This window comes from Peromyscus maniculatus, chromosome 2, assembly GCF_049852395.1.
Source record: "Peromyscus maniculatus bairdii isolate BWxNUB_F1_BW_parent chromosome 2, HU_Pman_BW_mat_3.1, whole genome shotgun sequence".
Taxonomy (NCBI): Eukaryota; Metazoa; Chordata; class Mammalia; order Rodentia; family Cricetidae; genus Peromyscus; species Peromyscus maniculatus.
This window is the reverse complement of record NC_134853.1, coordinates 143,031,467-143,052,132: the sequence shown is the minus strand read 5'-3', so window position 1 is coordinate 143,052,132 and position 20,666 is coordinate 143,031,467. Positions and strand designations below refer to the sequence as shown.

Below are 20,666 nucleotides of genomic sequence, written 5' to 3'. Positions count from 1 at the left end.
CAGGTACACACCTGTCATCTTAGCACTGGAAAGGGGAAGGCAAGAGATCTGGAGTTCAAGGTCAACCGAAACTACATAGCAAGTTGGAGGCCAGCTTGGGTTACATGAGACATCTCAAAAAGAACACCAGCAAGAACAAATAATAGAGTCTATTGAAGGCACATGAACCCCTATACAAGCTCACATACTGGGTTGAAACCAACAAGAAAATTTCAGTATGGAGACACTCCAAAGGCTTCTAAGCATGTCTACCTTCACCAGCACAAAACTTGACAGCTGCACCCATGATAATGCAGAACAGGGCTCTTCCATCCAAGCCCTGAACACATCTGGGTAATTATTTGTTGCCAAAGGCTGTCCTGTACATTATAAAGTATCTAACAGCATCATTAGCCCCTACCTACAAGATTCCAGTTAGCACTTCCCCAGTGTGATGACCAACGTCTCCTGGGGGGCAAAACAACCTCTGGTCGAGAACCACTATTCTAGAGGTTTCCAAGTACAAGCCAACAGTGAGAGGTCGCTGACAAAACCCAGATGACACAGTCACTGTAGTCCAGTGTCCAGATGAAGAGACCGATAAGAGCCACTCGCCTGGCACAGCTGACTCACTCCTGTGAGATTATGCTCAACTCTGGATTTTAAAAGAACTTTGGAAAACTGGAATTCCTTCAATTAAAGGATACCAGATTGATGACAGACTAGGGGAAAATGCCATCAGAAAGATATTTGAGTGTAGGTGGCTAGCTTGTACCAAAGAACATGACAGGACCTTTAAAAATGTGCAGGCTGCCCCATGGAAGAAGTTATTAGGAATACAGAACTGGAGGCTGGGAACAGCACTACACGACGACAGACTTTAGTCCTTCCTATACAAGCCAAAGCTTCCGTCCCAGCAATCAGAGCAGGCCAGCAAACGTACCGGCCTGAGCTATGCTAGAAGTGTGCAAGCACAGACCAAAGAACAGATGTCAGAGATGCTGCAAAGATGACTGTGTCCACGGGGAGGTAGGGAAGGATGGTCTCGCTAAGGTATTTGCAGCTCTAAGATACCCATTCATTTATTTTTATTTATTCATTCGTTTATTTGCAGTACTAGAGACCAGGCCCTCATGTATGCTAGGCAGGCGTTCCACCCTTAAAGGAAAAGCCAAGTGTCACGAATAAGTCATTTGTACTTATGTATGTCATTTCAAACACTCACTACATCAAAAAGGAAAATATTTCAAGAAATGAAGCCATTTCTGCTTGGCGGTACCTGACATTGAGCCCTCAGCACAGGAACGGGCAGTGACCTGTTGTGTGTTTTCAAATGAACTTGCACTAGTTCCTGATAGTGCTCACCACTCACTAAGTGAGTTAAGCCGTACCATTTACTTCATTCAAATTCACCACTACAATTTGAAAAATGCGTTACAGTTTCCACGATAGCCTGAAAGGCATTACTTCATCCTCGTTATCTGAATATAAATGTGACAACTTTTGGATGACCTGGTCTCATTTGTGGTCTCTTGCCTGAATTATAAAAACTACCAGTTACTATCCATTAAATATTCACTAAATTAATAAAGCACACTCCCACAGGCATCTCCAAAAAACAAAACAAAACAAATCATTTATAGCCAGTTCTCGTTATTCCACACAAATCTAGTCACTCTGCTGTCAGAGGAGCCACGCTGTTACTTTCGCAGTATAAACATGAATTCACTTTGGTGAAACTTCTACTTTATTTATGATTTGGAGAGGAAAATCTGAGATATTACAATGCAGTACTCCTCAATTACAATGGACCATACAATCCAACAGTTCTAGAAAGCAGTCACAACAAAACAGGAAGCAGATGCGTTGCAGACAGGCGAGGCTACCGCAGGCTCTAGGCCCAGGAGCTCCTTTAACCCCAGTTAAAGCTGCCAGCAGCACGCTGCCGCTGCCGCTGCATACGGGCCGCCCCACAGCCACACTGGGCCCTCGGCTGCCGCTGCCACTGCGTAAGGGCCGCCCCACAGCCACACTGGGCCCTCAGCAGCTGCTTTACTTACTTCTTTCCGCTTTGTTTCTGGACATTCCGACTGCAGAGTAAGGGTCGCACCTTCGATGTTTCTTGGCATGGGCGTGGAACCGGGGTTTATAGTCAAATGAATCTGATCGGGTGAGATAATGTGTTGTACATAACCCTGGGACATTGCTTCCTGGTCTATCAGGAAGCCCTCTTCACCTTCCACGAGAAAAGGCAAGTGTTCTCCACACTGTCCATCGTCATCTTCGTCCTCCAAAGTGCCTGGGTCCTGTTCTATAAGAACAGTGGTCCTATCATAAACAGTTCCAGATGAGGAAGGCACCAGTCCGTTGTCATCCACAAACCTGAGCATCTTGTCATCCGGGGTTAGGTCATCTTCCTCTCCCTTAAAGAAGATGATATTGTCGTCTGGACTGTGTTCCCCCATGGTTCAGTTGTGCTCAGCCCAATTGTGAGAAATGGAAAAGCAATGGCCTTTCTGCAACAGACAACACCAGAGTTAGAGCATACACAGCACGAGACTCAACCACCTCCTAGCCCCCTCAGGGATCTTCTCCCTTGTTCTACAAAGCAAACCAAAGCTTTAGCACCAGACCTTGGGAGGCAGAGGCAGGCAGACCTCTGTGAGTTCAAGGCCAGCATGGTCTTCACATTGAGTTCTAGGCCAACCACACACACTCACATGGTAAAACCCTGTCTCAAAACAAACAAAAAAGACAGCAATCCAGGCTAGGCATGGTGGTGAGCCAGGAATGCACAGAGAGAATCTCAACAGGGGAAAAAAAAGCAAACCAAAACAAACAAACAAACAAACAAACAAAAGAATCACCTTCCTTGGAAATATTTGAAATTTGGCAAAATCAGTCACTCTTAAGGGAAAGCAATGTATCTTTTCTTTTTTTCAAAAATTAGCAGTTCACAAAACCTTCTAAGTAATTTATTGTCACACACTTTAAAGATGGATATGCATCTGATGAGGAGAAAAGAGCAATCAGGTCGCTGCCTCAAGGAACAATGGCTATAAACCTTAAGGGAGGCACTCCCATTCAAACACCCTCCCCTTCAATCACTCCGGGAGGCAGTACACAGCCTCACATAGTTGATGGTGCAGAAACAATGCTTTGAACATAATCACCTACAAATCCTGGTCTTGCCCTTTACCGCTTGGCCAACCTGTTTGTGCCTTGTCTTTCTACAGTGGGACTGATAGTTCCTGTCTCATAAGGAGTGAAAGAGAAACTACATGTAAAGCACGATCCTGTCAAACAGTAGAAACAGGATTGCTTCCTTCTGTCGTTTCCAGAACACATGGAGTGGCGGGGTTAATCCCCAATAAAGCATTGCTAATGCAAATCATTTTAAATAGTTATATCCTAAAACATGACATGGACCAGAGAGTATGCCTGTACAGCGTGACTAGGCTTTCTGCTCTGAAAAGCTGTCCCTAGCACAGCGTACTGACACAAGGAACTCAGGAAATATCAACAAAATGAAGGGCAGACAAGCAGATAAAGTCTTTTTTTCGAAGATACAGGCTGTTGAGGAAATTACCAAATTTGAAGCTTTCATGGTCTGGAATGGTGATTCTTCCTTCCCCCGAAAACACACAGGTTCTACAATTGTGGGCTTGGCAGACACAAAAGGAGAATTTAAAATAATCAGCACATCACTTGGCTTTCAGCCTGGTTCTGCACTTTCTCTTCTGCTCAGGGTTAGCAAGTGAGCCTTTACAAGCCAGAGTGACAAGGCGAGGCAGTTACAAGACACAGGTCAAGGGATCTAATCTGAGAGGAACCAGCCCGAACCTTTGCTTACGCAACCCTAGAAATGCACGTTTCTCTGTATCTGAGAGGAGAGATAAGAATACCGAGAGCTCCCGGTGGGCTGCCCCGGCACCTTCGGCGGCAACGCGGAGACCAACTTTCCGTAACAAACAAGACCAGGAGGTGTGAGTGTGGCCGAGGAGTGCGAACCGCGCACCCCTGAAAGACTGGCAGAAGGAACCTGACCGGGAAAGCACCCCCAGTCCAGGGCTAACATAGAAAAACCCCGAGGCAGGCTGGGGGCTACGAGCAGGGCGAAGAGGGGCAGGGTCCGGGTCTCCATGGAAACAGAGAAGGGGGGCTGGATACCCATCCCCATGGAAACGGAGGAGGGGTGGGGTCCCTCCAGTGAGTGGCATGAAGTCTCTACCGGGAACGGCTTCGGCAGGGAGCCCAAGTCCCGCGCCCCCCGGGGAGTCCCAGCCCCAGCCGAGTCCAGCTTCTGCTTTTACCTCCGCGGCTCCCGGCAACGGCGGCAGCGGCAGCTTCTCCCCTCCCCAGCGGCACCATGATTGCCCCCACCTGTCCCTGGCGTCACTTCCGCTTCCGCTTTCCGGAGGAAGGAGAGGCCGGCGGGTCCCTGCGCCCGCTGCAGTTTCTGATTGGCGCTTGCTGTCCAGGGGTTGAGACCGCGCCTCCAGCCGGCGGGCGGGCCGTGGGCAGGGTATCGGCGTCAGGAACTGCTGTGCGGCCCGGAGAAGCTGACCGTAGGGAGCGGCGATCTCCCGCGCGGGAGAGCACGCAACATTAGCCATGAACCCGGGGTGCCCTCAGCCCGGGCTGCGCCCTTAGCTGCAGCGGGAAGGGCGCAGTAAGGAAGGACGCAGTCAGCTGCCGCTTCCCCGACGCGCGGGCCGGCCCGTAGCATCCCTCCTCTCCCTCCACTGCGCCCTCGTCACGCAGCGTAGTTCACCTGGCTGAGGCCCCGGGACCCGAAAGCAGAGCAGAGTGCTCCAAACGCTTCCAGTTCTCCCCGCCCGCCCGCCGGAGCTGGCAGTCCCAACTTTCCTGTCCCAGGGAGGGTCCTCGCGCTGGGGAGGCTCAGCGCCACCTACTGGCCCGTCCCCGCTTCAGCTGTTACCACTCCTACAGACCCTTGAAGCCAGGTACCGGTAGCAGTATTCCAAATCCAAATAAGCCATTTTGCGCGTACTTGTACTCTAGTCCTGTAAATATCACTATTAGAGCCTCGCATAAGCCACTGCTTATTTTCCTCAAGAGCGACTTCTCTAGACTGTTTAGGTTGGTTCAATGCCCTTATATGCTAGATCAGGGTTCAGGCCCAAACTACTGTGCCACCCTCTGCTTGGGTAATACTGAATAGTGACTCTCACACACCAGACTGCCACACATGTCTTTTTGGCCCCTGACCAGCTGCTTCTGTGCTTAAGCCACAAAGGCCCAGCTCTCAAGAACTACCATATTTTGAGAGAGGGGAATGAGGGTAGAAGACTCAAAAGTTAAGGCCACCTACTGCTCTTGAAGACCTGAGTTCAATTCCCAGAACCCACACTGGGTGGCTCACAGCCGCCTGTAATTCCAGGTTCACAAGGATCTCTGGCCTCTCCTGACACTAGCATTCACACATGAATATACCAACACACACACACACACACACAACTAAAGAAATAAGAGGAAAAAAACATACAATCATGACTGTTAAAAATACATTTATCATTAAAATATATTACACATATGAGAGGGGATGCATTATATACAGTTGGGAGGACAGGCTGGCCTACAAAATCCCACTTGTTTCACCACAGCCTCCTTTCTTCTGTGCTTCTAGGGGCGACTGAGAGGCCTTGGAGCTGAGCAGAATGGGGACAGGGTCGCCCTGTGTATATACATGTCCTCAGTTTGGACAGTGGAAGCATCTGGAATGGCTAAAACTTGTTTATCCAGAACATCTAACCAAATTCCTGCTGTCCAATTCAGTCTCCTTCAAGGACTTCAGTTAGTCCAAATATCTAATTATGAGTCTGGGATGCAGGAAACTCACTGACATACATACATACATGTCCTGGAGGCAGGTTGAGTAAGGCAAAGTACAGTTACTTAAAAAAAGTTTTTTAAATATAAATTTATAGAGATCTACTTGTGTTAAATAACTGAAGTTGAATACTGAACGTCAGTTCTATTATTGTGGCTTCCCCCCATGTCTTCACAAGTCAGCAAGGGTGTGCCAGCCAATGGCATGGGTACGGGCAGGCTGCTCTAGGCTCAAGACACACACAGCTGCCGTTCTTGCTCCCAGCTGGCCTCAGTGCACGTTCGGACAGCTCTTGAGCTGGAACAGGTGGGGCTGACGGTTGTGGCTGCCTTGGGTAAAACAGGAGTACTGAGGTTCAGACTGGGCTGCAGAGGAACTGGTGAATAAACTCTTGGGCCTTCTTCTTCTCCGCCATGTCAAGCTTTTGGTGATGAGCTGGGTTTCGGAGCAGTAAGCTGCCAAATATACTAGCTGGGCATGACAGAAACAGAAAACCTTTAGCAACAAGGACACTAGGGTGGCTAGGAGGGAGGATGAGCTACCCCAAAGCAACATTTTTTTTTTTTTAAAGGCAGGCCCTGGCTGCCTCAAACTCAAGAGATCCACCTGCCTCTGCCTCCCGAGTCTTGGGATTAAAGATGTGCACCAATATGCCCAGGTATTTTCTTCTTAGAGAAAAACAGACAGCTAGGTGTGGTGGTACATGTCTGTCTGTATTCCCACCAGTCTTCAGTTCCAGGCTAGCCTTAGCTATACAGTGGGACTCTGCCTCAAAAAATAAACAGGGGCTGGGGAGATGGCCCAGGGAGTAAAGTGCCTGCCATGCAGACATCAGAGAAGACCTGAGTGCAGATCCCCAGCACCCACGTAAAAGCCAGGCACACTGACATACACCTGTAACCCCAGTGATGTGGATGTGCAGAGAGGTGGATCCTGGGGACTTGCCAGCCAGCTAGTCTAGCCAAAACAGGGAGCTCCAGGGCCTTGCACATGCTAGGCAAGTGTTCTACCACTAAGTCATACTTCCAGCCTCAAACAAACTATTTGCATATAAACTTGGTCCAGAATAGGGTATGGTGGCACATAGGCAGCATTCAGGAGACCAAGGCAAGAGCATCCTGAGTCCAAGGCCAGTATGAGCTACATGGTGAGTTTGAGGCCAGCTCTGACAACAGACATAACTTGACCCTGTCTTTTAAAAATTTAAAAAAGCCTCGGGAGGCAGAGGCAGGGGCAGGCGGGTCATGTATGAGTTCCAAAGAGTCAGGGCTGCTACACAGAGAACCCTGTTGTTTTTTTTTTAAAAAAAAAAAGTAAAGGCAAACACTTTCCTCAGAGCTTGTGGGGAAAAGGGAGGAAAAGAGGAAGTGAATGTAGAAAAGAAATTACATTTTAATTCCACCTCCTTGCTCAGTGACTCTGTAGAGAGGCTTGCTCTAGACACTTGGCTACTTACCCAGAATATTTTCATCCAAATGATTTTTTGCTGAATTTTTCAGCAACTCTTGCAAAAACGCCATCAAGTAGTTGAAGACATTTTTGTGGAATGTAGGGAGAGTAGAAATGACCTGAAAGAGGGGAGGGGTGGTGTTTGCAGCTTCACTCACTCAGTTACTTGACCAATTGCCTGCTATATTCCAGGAACTGAGGACACGACTTACAAACGTGAGTAAGAATGTACACAGCGCGAATCACTCACCACTTGGCATAAGTGCCAAACCCGCACAAAGGTCAAATCCTGCATGAATTTAGAGGTCAGACTTCTAATTCTGAGAACTTCTATATTCTCAGACAACTTAAGGGAATTAATACATTTTAGTTGGGTCTTGAACAGAAGATAATATTAGACGTGTAGCAGTGAGGGCTGGGGTATTGGGGGCACAGAAGGCAAGAGAAAGCAAGATGACAAGCAGGGATAACAGGAAACATCAATGTTGGCAGGCATATCCTGGCTGCACAGGCCCTAAGCCTGGAAGGGTTATCCAGGAGGAATCCAGTGAATATCCAGTGAATAGCCCACATATCTGCACAGCAGAATCAACCAGGGAGCTAGAGGAAAAGATAGGTTCCAGAAGATACTCAGACTCAATGGATATGAGCGAAGGTTCTGGAACCTGTGCTGTTGGCAACTATTCTACATTATTCTACCAATAAGTTGGATGTGGTGATGCACACCAAGAGCCCAGCACTTGGAAAGCTGAGGCAGAAGGATAGTGAATATGAGGTCAATCTGGACCACACTGAATTCCAGGCCAGACAGAGTCACAGGAGACCCTGTCTCACAGAGGCGGGGGCGGGGGGGGGGGGGGCCCGGGGGGGGGGATCATTAACTAACAGTGAACAAAGAGGCAAGTATGGCTTTGTCCAATAGGATGGCACCATTAAGTTCACGATCTAACTGTAGCATGCAAAATGGAGAACAGAGGGAGCGCATTAACACAGAGCACAGGACCACGTAAGCAGAGTGACAATGGGAGAGTAGAAAAGTGACAGATCAATGGGACTGGGCACGTGGGAGGCGAGGAGAGGGAGGAATCAGAAATGACTCAGGTTTCGGGGTTGAGTCACTGGAATTAAGGGTGATGCTATTAAAAGCAAAAGGGACATGAGAGGAAGAGCAGGCTTGAGAAAGAAAGATGGTAATCTTCCAGGCCACTGCAGGAGAAGGGAAGATACTCATTTTCCAAGCCACTGCACTGGAGGGGCTGTTCGACTGTTCTGGCCAGCTTCACCTGCCCAGGGCTAGCCACGATGCACGCTGATGCTCCTCGGTGCTTCCCCTCACCTGTCTGCTGCCTGTGTAATTGCCAGAGCACTCCAAGCAGCTATGGTAGGCGCTGTAGCAGATGACGGGCTCTGGCAGGCTCTCTAGGAAAAGCAGCAAGGCTTCGGCTACGGAGTGGTTGTTAGCGCCTTTGGCCCATTGTTAAGGAACAGGTGATGCTGCCCAGGGATAGGGAAGGCCCAGGGACAAGTATGTGCCAGAAGGGCTGCCTGCTCAGTCAGGCTCTCCTCAGTGCTAGGATGCCAGCCCAGTCTCGAAGGCACCATGCCGTTTGTCAGGTGAGTCAGGCTCTCCTCAGTTCCGGCCACCCTGACTGCTTAAATCCGTAATGTCCTCTCTGAGCAGGGTCTTATGAGGTAGAGCCTGTTAGCTGAGGTCACAGTTTCAGACTCCGGGCTTTGAGATAGGCTTGTTCCTCTTTCACTCACACACACACACACATACTTCTGAAGGATACAGAGGTTGTCAATCATCCCAGTGTCCAAACAGTCCCTTATATGCTCAAATTCCGGCCTCAGGCCTGGCTGCTGAAACAGATCTTCCTGCAAGAGGGAAGAAAGCCACAAAACAGTTATTTCCCCAGAAAACTGGCAGTGATTTCCTGCCTTATCCACCCATATCACCAGAGTGCAAACTGCAGCTGTGCACTGAGAACTCCCAATCACCCCCGGGGACAATGTGACTTAGGCTGATGTGACTAATTCATCTTCAGGCCCTGTTAGGCATGGCTTCACCGGAGGTCACTAGGCATGCATGCATTATAAAGCTGTGGGTAGGCCCCGCCACACAAGACAAGATCCAGGGTAAGAGACAAGTCACACAGAGTATGTGTCCTGCAGTGTTATGTATGAGAGACATGCCATGTGTAAGACTGGAAAGCTACTTTGATCCTCAACCAAAACAAACAACAACAACAACAAAGAGATGGGGGGCAAAAAGACCCCTCAGACCTTATGCAAAAAAAATATGTCAGTAAACATCATTCCATTAGTCTCAAGATACTTTGGATTCATTTGTTTCATAAAGCTACTCAACGTAATGTAACTATTAATAATAAAAAATATTACATATATTGCTTACAAGTTACATTTGAAAGATCTACAGAGGAGACAGACCTCTTATAAAAGTGAATTCTGAGGCCAGGGAATGAGCTCAGTGGTAGAGGGCTAAGGCCCAGGGTTCCAACAATAGCATGGCCAAAATAATAATAATAATAATAATAATAATGTATACATATACATATGACATATGTATATTTAAAAATCCAGTTTTTAAAAAGAAAGCCCACTGTTGTGTGTTAATCAGCTTGGGAGTAAGTTATTCACCTTTCAGGGCATCTGTGTCCTCCAAAAGTTGCTGTGAGAGTTAAATAAAGAAATGGGATAAACAGAACACAACTTGGTATACAGCAACACCAGTGTGAGTGGGAAAATGAAAAAAAGCCAGACATGATGGAGTCCCAGTCCCAGCATACTGAAGGCTGAGGCAAGAGGATCATGAACTCAAAACTAGTCTGGGGCTGTGAGTTTGCCATTAGCCTGGGCTATACAGTGAACTACTATCTCAAAAACTAAACAGCTTGGAATGCAGTTCAGTTGTTAGAGCTCTTGCCTAACTAATATGCATGAGGCCTTAGTATAGTCCCAGCACTAGAGTATAGGGCAAGGAAGAGGGGAGAGGGAGGGGGAGGGGGGAGGAGAAGGGAGGGGGGAGGAGAAGAGTAAGGGGAAAGAGACAGGGAGAGAGGAAAGGAGAATATGAATAGATTTTGCTGCAAGATGAAAATTTCTATAAACATGGCTTTGAGGTCAGAGGCAAGAGCCTTTGCCTTTCCCAGCCTGCCTCTGTGCCTCCCTCTGTCCAGCCTGTGTGGGGCCCTGTGTGATGGCCTGTGCCCGGGTGCCTGTCAGTGTCAGCCTGACTAGTGGCCTGTGCGGTGCTGAATAAAATGTATCTTAATTGTCTATAATTCCTCACATTCTCCTCCAGTCACCAGCCTCCTGTGACCCTCTTCCGCGCCTGGCTTTGGAGCCTGGACCTCACAAAATGTATAGCCAAGTCAATCAAACTGACCAACGAATCCCAGAAAGCCTGACTCAATCTCTCCAGAAATCAACCCTCCCAATTCACAACCTGGGGGTTTCCCCTGTCCTCTGCCTGAAATGTCAACAAGGGAGTCCCACCCCCACCCCCCCATTCCCAGAAGCAGGTGAGAGCTCCTGCAAAAGACATCAAAGTGACCTCCCAGGTGGCATTCAGAAGTCCGTCTCTGGGGAGACTGAGAGGCCAGAAGAAGAAACACAGAGCTGGCAAGTCTGCTCTGCCTTCCAGTGGGGAGCCAAGGTCAAGTACTAAACATGCACTCCCTCCCTGGGGGCAGAACAATTCTCCACAGATTCCCTGGGACAAAAGGTTTCCACACAAAAGTTATCGATCTCTCCGACTGCCTTAACTCCAACCTACCTGCTGGAGAGCATTTCTATACAAGTAATCGACCATCATCCAGAGTTCTTTGGGGATTTCCATGGGGTTCTCCAACTGGTTCCTCTCATCTGCAGACTGCATTGGCATCAAGGTCTCCAAAGAAAGAAAAATCATGACAAGTCATGACTAGGTGGAACTTCAAGAAAATGCACGATGTGGGGACAGCAAACTACAAAGGGAAGCTTCTTCCAGGCCACTAAACCAGGCATTCCAGAGGCCAGAAATAAAAATAAACAAGGAGATCAGGTGGTACACCTGGGTGACAAAAGGTGGTTTCTAAGGATGGGAAGAGTGCTTTGAGCAAGCAGTTTCAATGAATGGGGTAGGATATGCCCTAACTTCACAGAAGCAAGTTCTCCCAGCATCCCACTGTTAGAACCAGAGAGGCTGTGTGATCCAGTGAGGAAAGAGCACACACTTGGTGAGCCCAAGCTCCAGGGCCACTGCCACTGACCATGTGACCTGTGACAAATCGCTTTCCTTCACTGGGTTTGTTTTCATCTACGTCAAATAATAGAGCCCCTAACTGAAAATATGTGTTCTAAGAAAAAAGTGCACAAATTACCTAAACCTGTGCCAAACTTGTTCCCTTGTGTTAGGATGGTCGCCACAGGAGCCTGTTGCTTCTTAGCAAACTTATTCTAGGATAACCTGCCAGATGGTCATTATTTATTTATTTGTCTGTTTGGTTTGTGTGTGGGTGTGGATGGATGTACAAACACATGGGGTGGTGGCCAGAGGTCAACACTGAGTGTCTTCTTTAGTTGATTTCCACTTGTTCTTTGAGACAGGGATCTCTCACTGAACCTGGAACTTTCCAATTAGTCTAGAACGCCTAGCCAATGGGTTCCCAGGGTCACCTGTCTCCATCTCCCAGAGCTGGGATCACAGACATGTCCCTTTTTTTTTTTTTCTTTTGGTTTTTTTCAAGACAGGGTTTCTCTGTGTAGCCCGGGCTGTCCTGGAACTCACTCTGTAGACCAAGCTGGCCTCGAACTCACACAGATCCACCTGCCTCTGCCTCCTGAGTGCTGGGATTAAAGGGGTGTGCCACCACCTCCTGGCGGACATGTACCTTTTATGTGGGTTCTGGGGAACTGAACTCAAGTTCTCATACTGACATGGAAAGCACTTCATCAACTGAGCAATCTCTCAGCCCCCAGATGGCAGTCATGGCTAAGTTTCTGTACTGCACTGCTTGCTAGACACTGAATGTTTATGCCATGTGTCTCCTCCATCCTACCCAGATTACCATAACGAATCTCAGTCACCAATGTGACGGTATCTGGAAGTGGGGCCTTTGGGAGGTAGTTGGTCATGAGGGCTGTGTGGTCACAAATGGGATTGGGGTGCAGTAAGAAAACCAAGAGTCTCCCGCTCCTGACATATGAGGACACCGAGACGGCCATCTAGGAACCAAGAGGGCCCTCATCAAACAAGTCATCGGTGATCTTTACTGTATATTCCAGCCTCTCAAACTGTGAATACAACACTTCTTTTCTTCATAAAGCGCCGTCTATGGAGTTTTGTTACCGCCGCTTGCTGCTCTAACACATGCACAGAAGTGAAATCAAGGCTGGAGAGCGTGGCCATCTTCTGCAGCTGTCCACAGCAGGAGGTGGAGTCTCTCTATGCTGGGACCTGGGCTGAGCGTGGCCATCTTCTGCAGCTCTCCACAGCAGGAGGTGGAGGGAGTCTTTCTATGCTGGGATCTGGGCTGGCTTCACAACTTGCTCCAAACCACACAGCAAGGCAGAAGTGGGGCTCTGGGCTTCACCAGCCATGCCATGGAAGGCCTGAGCTTTTCCCTTGTTCTTGCCTCTGCCTGCAGAAGCTTGAGCTCACTTCCTGAGAGCTGAGGGCTGTGTGCAGAGGCCAGAGGGCAACCAAGACTGAGGCAGGCAAGAGAGGCTACCTTCAACATGGTGGCCAACACAGTTGCGGCCTGATTCCATTAGCACTAATGAGAGCCTTGGACCAGCAGAAAAAAGCAAGAGTCATGAGAGACAACTCACTGTCATTTTGGGGGTGGGAGGGGCTTGTTACACTGATACTAAGCAAGCTCTAGGAGGCTGCAAAAACCTTACATCCTGGGAGGTGGATACAGAAACATAGTGTCTGCCCTGAGCTGATGACTACTGGATGTTTCGTCAGGGTCTGTTACTCACCAGCTTGCTAACAGTATCCAGTGGTAGGTCTAAGATTGGCTCCCTCATGTAGCACAATGTATGAAGGGGAGACCCGAAACAGCTGGGCAGGTAGTTCCCAGACACAGACAAAAAGTAATCCTTTCCCCGGACCAAGTGCAAAACCAGAATGTCTTCAATTTTGTCTTCGCCGGAGTTGAGTTTTGTGGCGGTAGCCTTGTTTACAAAGAGCTCCAATTCAATCTCAACGTGAGAATCTACAGAAAAAGTTTAAAAGCAACATCAGAGAGGGAGCAATCGAGAGAAAGAGGAAAAGGCAGGAGGGAAGAGAGGAAGGCCGAAAGGCTAGGAAAGGAAACAGAAGGTATCCATCGGCAAGGACCTGTGAGCTCGCACCATGGAAGCACACACTGTGCACAGTCCAGCCTGGAAATGCGCAGACAACACAGGCAAGCCGGAGACAGATGCCTAGAAACTCAAGTAGCAGACCCTAAACTAGGAGAACAATCTGGGAAGAAGGCATGGATCACAGGACCAGCCCTGGACCAGGTAAGATGAAAACACGTACCCCTTCGAAGATCCAGGGAGGTTATCACCTGGGAACTAGCCAGGAAACACTCTGAATTCTCTAGCTGCAGATTTTTTTTTTTGTTTTGTTTTTTCAAGACAGGGTTTCTCTGTGTAGCTTTGCGCCTTTCCTGGATCTCACTCTGTAGACCAGGCTGACCTCGAACTCACAGAGATCTGCCTGCCTCTGCCTCCCGAGTGCTGGAATTAAAGCCGCCACCCCCCCACCCCCACCCCCCCCACCCCATCCCCCACCCTGGCTTCCAGCTGCAGAATGGGGATGTTACATTATGGGGGCTTGTTACCATTTCTAGATTACTACCCATTAATCTAGATACTGTTAAGTTGTAGACCCTGGGACAAATGGCTGAGGTGCCTATTTAAGATACCAAAGCGAACCTGACCACCAGATTCTCCCAGCATCCCTCAGTCCCTACCTGTTACAGGGGATAGCTGGTATACCCCACCCTCTACCCTGAACTCTCCAGCCCAGGGGCTGGGCTGCCCTTCCCCCAGAGGCTCTTCCCTATGTAATCCAGACATTCTGGTTCCCTACCTCTTTTGTGCCTCTGGCCTCCTGGCTGATGTACCTGGTTCCCCTCTCTTCCCTTTCCTCCCCCTCTCCCCACATGGTCCAGCTCAGTCTGGTCATGTCCACTCTGGATTCTCCCAGATGTCACTACCTCTACATACGCTCTCCCTTTTATTTATAATAAACTTTCTGCTCCATCATACCTAGGAACAGTCATGTCCTTTCCTACCCTTCTTATTTTTTTTCCTCCAGATACCTGGGCACTGATTACAATAAGACAGGCAGTGGAGATGGCCCCGAAAGTAGCAGTACCTGCCATAATCCCACAACTCTGTGACTAAAATGTTCTTGAAACAGAACACACGCTCCTCAGCACTTTACGTTTTATATATGGCTGAGTTCGGCTACAGGAGTTTGGGGAAAAAAGCTTAGACCCAGCAGAGGCCGGCAGATCTCTGTGAGGCCACCTTGTGAGGCCACACAGTGAGTTCCAGGACAGCCATGGCTACATAATGGAGAGACTCTATCTCAAAACAAAAACAAAACAAGACAAAGCAAAACAAGAAAAGTTTCTGGCTAGGAATAAGGCATTCAGAAGCAAAAAAGCCTATGTAGGAAAATGAAAAGGCCAGGCAGGGCATAGAAGGCAGAGCCTAGGAAGAGCCGAGTTACCTGGCAGGAGGAAGCCTTTGCTGGGTTTGGCAGTCAGCCACTGCTTACAGTAGGAGTCTTCACCAGGCTTGTTGATGAACTCAAATTGACAGGGCACTTGGCCATTATGGATCGTGAAGGACTCGGTTTGCAACTGCATGTACTTCACATTCTCAAAACAGAACTGGGGACAGACAAGGGACAGTCAGAGCCAGCGTTCTGTGCTCCAGCTGCCACCCACCCGACTGGAAAAACGACTGGTCTCGGGAAGAAAATGAACAACCATCTCTATGAAATGTATTTAGCTGAGAGGACACAGTTGCTGCTTAAGACCACTGGCCTATGCAAGCCAAAGCCCAAGATGTTTTTATAAGTAAGTTTCCTAAAGTGAACAAAGCTTCCGTCTTTGTTCTTCCAAAACACCATGCTCAAGTTGGCCCCTGAACCTGAAGGTCAAGCTCACTCTGCCAAGGGGCTAGACATCTCCAGCTTAAGTATCTTCCCTTGAACTCCATTTGTTTTTCAGACAGTCTCACTAGGTAGCCCTGGCTGGCCTAGAATTCCTGGAATTTGCTATAGACCAGACTAGCCTGAATTCAGAGATCCATCTGCCTCTGCCTCCCAAATTCTGAGAATAAAGGACCATGCCACCACACCCAACACAATGCCCAGTGCCCACCACCACCCTGCTGCGGGATATCTTTCTTTATGCTGTGAATATGTGTTGCTCTGATTGGTTGATAAATAAAGCTGCGTTGGCCTATGGCAAGGCAACTTAGAGGCAGGCAGAAATCCAAGCAGATAGACAGGAAGAGAAAGGAGAGGCAGAGAGACCCTAGCCTGCTGCCCAAGGAACAATATGCCAGCAGACCGATAAGCCATGGAACATGTGGCAAAAACACAGATTAATAGAAATGGGTTAATTTAAGTTATAAGAGCTAGCTAGCAAGAAGCCTGCTATATGCCATGCAAATGGTAATTAATAGAAGCCTCTGAGTAATTATTTTACAAGCAGCTGTGGGACTGCGGGCTGGGCAGGACCAGAGAAACCTTCCGACTACACCATCCCAATATGGGTTCTGGGGCTTAATTCAGGTCCTACCAACTGAGCCAACTCCCCAACCCTGATGCTAATATTCCTAATGGGTCTGGGTCTTTCCTACCTCCCGTTTGGAGAGTGACACAGAAGGAATGTTGGCATTTTCCATCTTATCCAGGGAGCGGACAATTTCCTCCAGCGTCTTTCGGTAGAGTTCTTCATTCACAACCCTCACCTGGGAGGGAAACAGTAAAGACTGAGTGCGGAGCCTTCTGCCCACGCTTCTTTCTTGGTGTTGAAGGTTGGGGCATCAGGAAACAGCAGCTGCTAGCATTTCAGGAAGTGACAGCGATGTAGATTTAGTTCATTGACAAATAACCCGCAGGGCGGTGGTGGCGCAAGCCTTTAATCCCAGCACTCGGGAGGCAGAGGCAGGCGGATCTCTGTGAGTTTGAGGCCAGCCTGGGCTACAGAGCGAGATCCAGGAAAGGCGCCAAAGCTACACAGAGAAACCTTCCAACAGGAGGAGCAGCCAGGACATTTCACATTTCAGTGTCCTCCTGCTGATCAGGAATCAGAGGGCCTTACAATAGCTTGGGGGTCCTTCTGAGTCTGTCATTAATTGGGTTATTATTATTATTATTATTATTATTATTATTATTATTATTAGTTTTTCAAGACAGGGTTTCTCTGTCACTTCCTGAAAATTTCAAAAAATTATTGGCGGGGCTGGAGAGATGGCTCAGTGGTTAACAGCACCAGCTACTCTTCCAGAGGACCCAAGTTCAATTCCCAGAACCCACATGGCAGCTCAAACCTGTCTATAACTCCAGTTCCAGGGAATCTGACACCCTCACACAGATACACATGCAGACAAAACACCAATATACATTAACTAAAAATAAAATAAAATTTGAAAAAATATTGGCAAAGTTCCGGGAAAATAAGCTCATATGTAGTTAGTGGAAACATAAAATGTTAAGAACTGGGGCTGGAGAGATGGCTCAGCAGTTAAGAGCAGAGGCTGCTCTTAAAGAGGACCCGGCTTTCCTCACCCATATGGTGCCTCACGACCATCTATAACTCTAGTTCCAGAGGATTCATGCCCTCTCCTGGTCTCTGGAAGCATCAAGCATGCAGGCAGTGCATATCCATGTATGCAGGCAAAACATGCATACACATAAAATAAAAATAAATTTTTCCTGGCATGGTGGTATATACTTTTAATCCAAATCTCTGAGTATCAGGCCAGCCTGATCTACGTAGTGAGCCCCTGTCACAAAAATAAATAAGTCTTTTTTTTTTTTTAAATAATAAGAGTTGTTGGGAGTAGACACTAATAAATGAGTAGGCACTGACGGTTAGGTCTTAGGCAGTCCATACATCTAGAAATGAGCTCAAAGCTGGACTATAGAGGATTTCTGGTGGTCAGATAAAAGCACTCCTCAAGAACTTGTGAAACCAGTTCCCATCTACCAAAAGGAGTCATTTCCCTTACCTCTGGCAGAAGGGACACATGGCTGTCTGTGGAGCCTCTCAGCACATCAAAACCCACACTGGCCTCCAGACCCCCTCAGTGTCACAAGTACCGGTTACGTGTTCCAAAACCCACAATAGTCTGTTGGCCTTTCCCTCCCCCAGTTACTTCCTATGTAGCCCACTGTTCTCTACTATTCCCCCGTCTTGTCTGTCTGTCTGTCTGTCTGTCTGTCTGTCTCTCTTCCCCACCATATCTAGCTCTGGCTATCCTCTTGCTCTCTGTGCTGTATTCTCTGTCCTTCTGATCTCACTATCTCCATTTCTCTCTCCCACTTCCCTAGCCCAGGCCATTCTGTCTACTTTCTCTCTGCTCTGGATTACTCCAGATGCCTCCGGATTATTTTCTCTCTCTTATTCACATTAAAATAATGAAGAAGTCCTGCAGGTAGTTTGTTTACTGTGTCCCTTCACATACATTACTGCACCCCCTCTCATAAACTAATAAATTTAAAATACACACACACACACACACACACACACACACACACACACACACACACACACACACAGAATCTTGCTATGTTTCCTAAACTTATCTCAAACCCCTGGGCTCAAGCAATCCTATCACAGCTCTCTGAATAGCTCAAAACTACATGCACCAGCACCCTGCTAAGATATAATTCTCCTTGAACTACTAATGTCACCACTAAGAATTTTATTCTAAGCCGCCGGCAGTGGTGGCACACACCTTTAATCCCAGCACTGGGGAGGCAGAGGCAGGTGGATCTGTGAGTTTGAGGTTAGCCTGGTCTACAGAGGGAGTTCCAGGTCAGGGTTACATGGAGAAACCCTGTCTCAAAAAACAAAACAAAAGAGAGAGAATTTCAGTCTACAGAAATGCTCACACAGACATAAAAGGAATACACATGAAGGACAGTCACCACAGCACCACATGCAATGAAGATATTTTGCAAACAAATCATCAATACATTGTGGTTCATCTCTGCTACAGAAAAGTTTTTGGCCTTTAAAACTAATAAGGAGCAGGCCTACAAGATGGCTCAATAGATACAAGAGCTTACCTCCATGCCTAAGGACCTGAGTTTGATACCTGGAATCCACATGATGGACTCCCATAGGTCCCTGACCTTCCCAGGAGCACTGTAGTACGCATGCACATGCGCAAACTCTCTTTTGGAGTATTAGTGGGGGAAGAACAGTCTCGACTGTCCCGTGTAGCCAAGGATGACCTTGGACCCCTGATCTTCCCATCTCCGCCTTCTGTGTGCTGGGCTTACAAGTCTGTGTTGCTGTATCTGGTTTGTGTAGTTCTGGGAATTGAATACAGCACCTCATGCAAACTAGGCAAGTTCTATACCAACTGAGCTACATTTCCCAGCCCTAAAACATTTTCAATGAAGGCAAAAGATGGTCTCAGAATGCGTATAATGTGAGCTCTTTTTAAGGAAAAAAAAGGGGGAGAGGAATCTGTGTGTTGTATGCAGAATACTGACACACTCAGCTGCAAATGCATAAACAAAGTCCAAGATGCAAAAGGGAAAGTCCACGTATGTGGACGTATTTAATATATATATAAAAGCAAGTAGTAACTAACTTTACGCCTAAAAAAATTAACTGTAGGTTTTAAAAAATGTATTTATTTTTATTTTGTGTATATGGGTGTGTGCTGGCTAGTTTTATGTCAACTTGACACAAGCTAATGTCATCTGAGAGGAAGGAACCTCAATTAAGAAAATGCCTCCATAAGATGGAGTTGCAGGCAAGCCTGTAGGACATTTTCTTAACTAGTGATTGATGGGGGAGTGCCAGCCCATTGGGGGTGGGGACACCTGAGCTGGTGGTTCTGGGTTCTATTAGAAAGCAGGCTGAGTAAGCCATGAGGAACAAGCCAGCAAGCAGCATTCCTCCATGGCCTCTGCATCAGCTCCTGCCTCCAGGTTCCTGCCCTGCTTGAGTTCCTGTCCTGACTTCCTTCCGTGATGAACATAAGCCAAATAAACCCTTTCCGTTCTAGTTGCTTTAGTCATGGTGTTTCATCACAGCAATAGTAACCCTGACTAAGACAGTGTTTTGCCTGCATGTATGTCTGTGTACCACATGCATGCAATGCCTGCAGAGGCGACTGGATCCCCTGGAACCGGATCCACCTGCTCAGGTGGTCCCGAGCAGCTCAACATGAGTGCTAGGAACTAAATTTGGATCCTCTCGAAGAGCTGCAAAGGCCTTTAGTATCTGAGCCATCTCTCCAGGACCTTAAACAAAATTTAAAAAGAGCTTCCTCACACTCAAGGCTGAGAGCAGGAGGTCGGAAGGACAAAGAGCAACCCTGGTATAAAAACAAGCTGCCCACCTACCCCGATGTCAAACACTGAGCTGACAGGCTTGTGGTCACTGGTCTTCAAGGCCATGTGGCTCTGGTAACTCAGCTGAGAGATGTTCTTTCCTTTCCAGAGGACTCGGTCACACCAGGCAGGAGCACGACACTTCTCACTGAAATACAAAGTCCATGCCGGTGGGCTCACAGAAACAGCTGGACCCACTGCTTAGTGTGTGCCATGGCTCAGGCAGGAGCAATGAGGCAGAGCCTCTGTGTCCATGCAGCCAGGGGATCGAGGATGGCGGATGATTAGGCCCATGGAGGAACAAGGTGTCCCTGTGGGTATCGTCTACAGCAACTATGAAAGTGCCAGCAGAAAACTGTTCCAGCTAAGTCCCTGCTCTATAGCATCGTGTGCGGATGGAGAGAAAGTGAAAAAGCAACAGGAGAACAAGCACTTTATAGTCCTTCAAAGAGAGTGGTTACGCTGGGCCAGTGGTGGCACACTCCTTTAATCCCAGCACTCGGGAGGCAGAGCCAGGCGGATCTCTGTGAGTTCGAGGCCAGCCTGGGCTACAAAATGAGTTCCAGGAAAGGCACAAAGCTACAGATAAACTCTGTCTTGAAAAAAAAAAAAAAGATTTGCTTTACTGGGTTGGGGATTTAGCTCAGTGGTAGAGCGCTTGCCTAGCAAGCACGAGGCCCTGGGTTCGGTCCTCAGCTCCAAAAAATAAAGTGGTTAAAGGCACAGGCTGTGACTTTCTGCTGCCCAAGTTCAAATCCTGTTTCTACCACTTGCAGGTTTGGGAGG

General features: G+C 48.0%; 2 protein-coding genes across 12 annotated transcripts in view; both read right to left on the bottom strand.

Moving 5' to 3' along the window:
* Mtf1 (metal regulatory transcription factor 1) overlaps window positions 1-4,411 on the bottom strand; it is a 46,470-nt gene extending 42,059 nt beyond the window's left edge. Inside the window, 2 exon segments of the mRNA XM_076565047.1 lie at window positions 2,040-2,495; window positions 4,293-4,411. Of these exon segments, the coding sequence (XP_076421162.1) occupies window positions 2,040-2,444 (405 nt within the window). The 5' untranslated portion in view covers window positions 2,445-2,495; window positions 4,293-4,411.
* A 1,082-nt stretch (window positions 4,412-5,493) lies between these two features.
* The window catches only part of Inpp5b (inositol polyphosphate-5-phosphatase B), a 69,965-nt gene continuing 54,792 nt past the window's right edge, over window positions 5,494-20,666 (bottom strand). For all 11 annotated transcript variants that reach the window (XM_076565036.1, XM_076565040.1, XM_076565039.1 and 8 more), the window contains 9 exons: window positions 19,893-20,028; window positions 16,163-16,273; window positions 15,021-15,183; window positions 13,271-13,506; window positions 11,082-11,195; window positions 9,076-9,160; window positions 8,619-8,746; window positions 7,290-7,401; window positions 5,494-6,304 (listed from right to left, as the gene is read on the bottom strand). In XM_076565036.1, coding sequence (XP_076421151.1) covers window positions 6,189-6,304; window positions 7,290-7,401; window positions 8,619-8,746; window positions 9,076-9,160; window positions 11,082-11,195; window positions 13,271-13,506; window positions 15,021-15,183; window positions 16,163-16,273; window positions 19,893-20,028 — 1,201 coding nt within the window. In that variant the 3' untranslated portion in view covers window positions 5,494-6,188. The remainder of the gene's footprint in view (window positions 6,305-7,289; window positions 7,402-8,618; window positions 8,747-9,075; window positions 9,161-11,081; window positions 11,196-13,270; window positions 13,507-15,020; window positions 15,184-16,162; window positions 16,274-19,892; window positions 20,029-20,666) is intronic.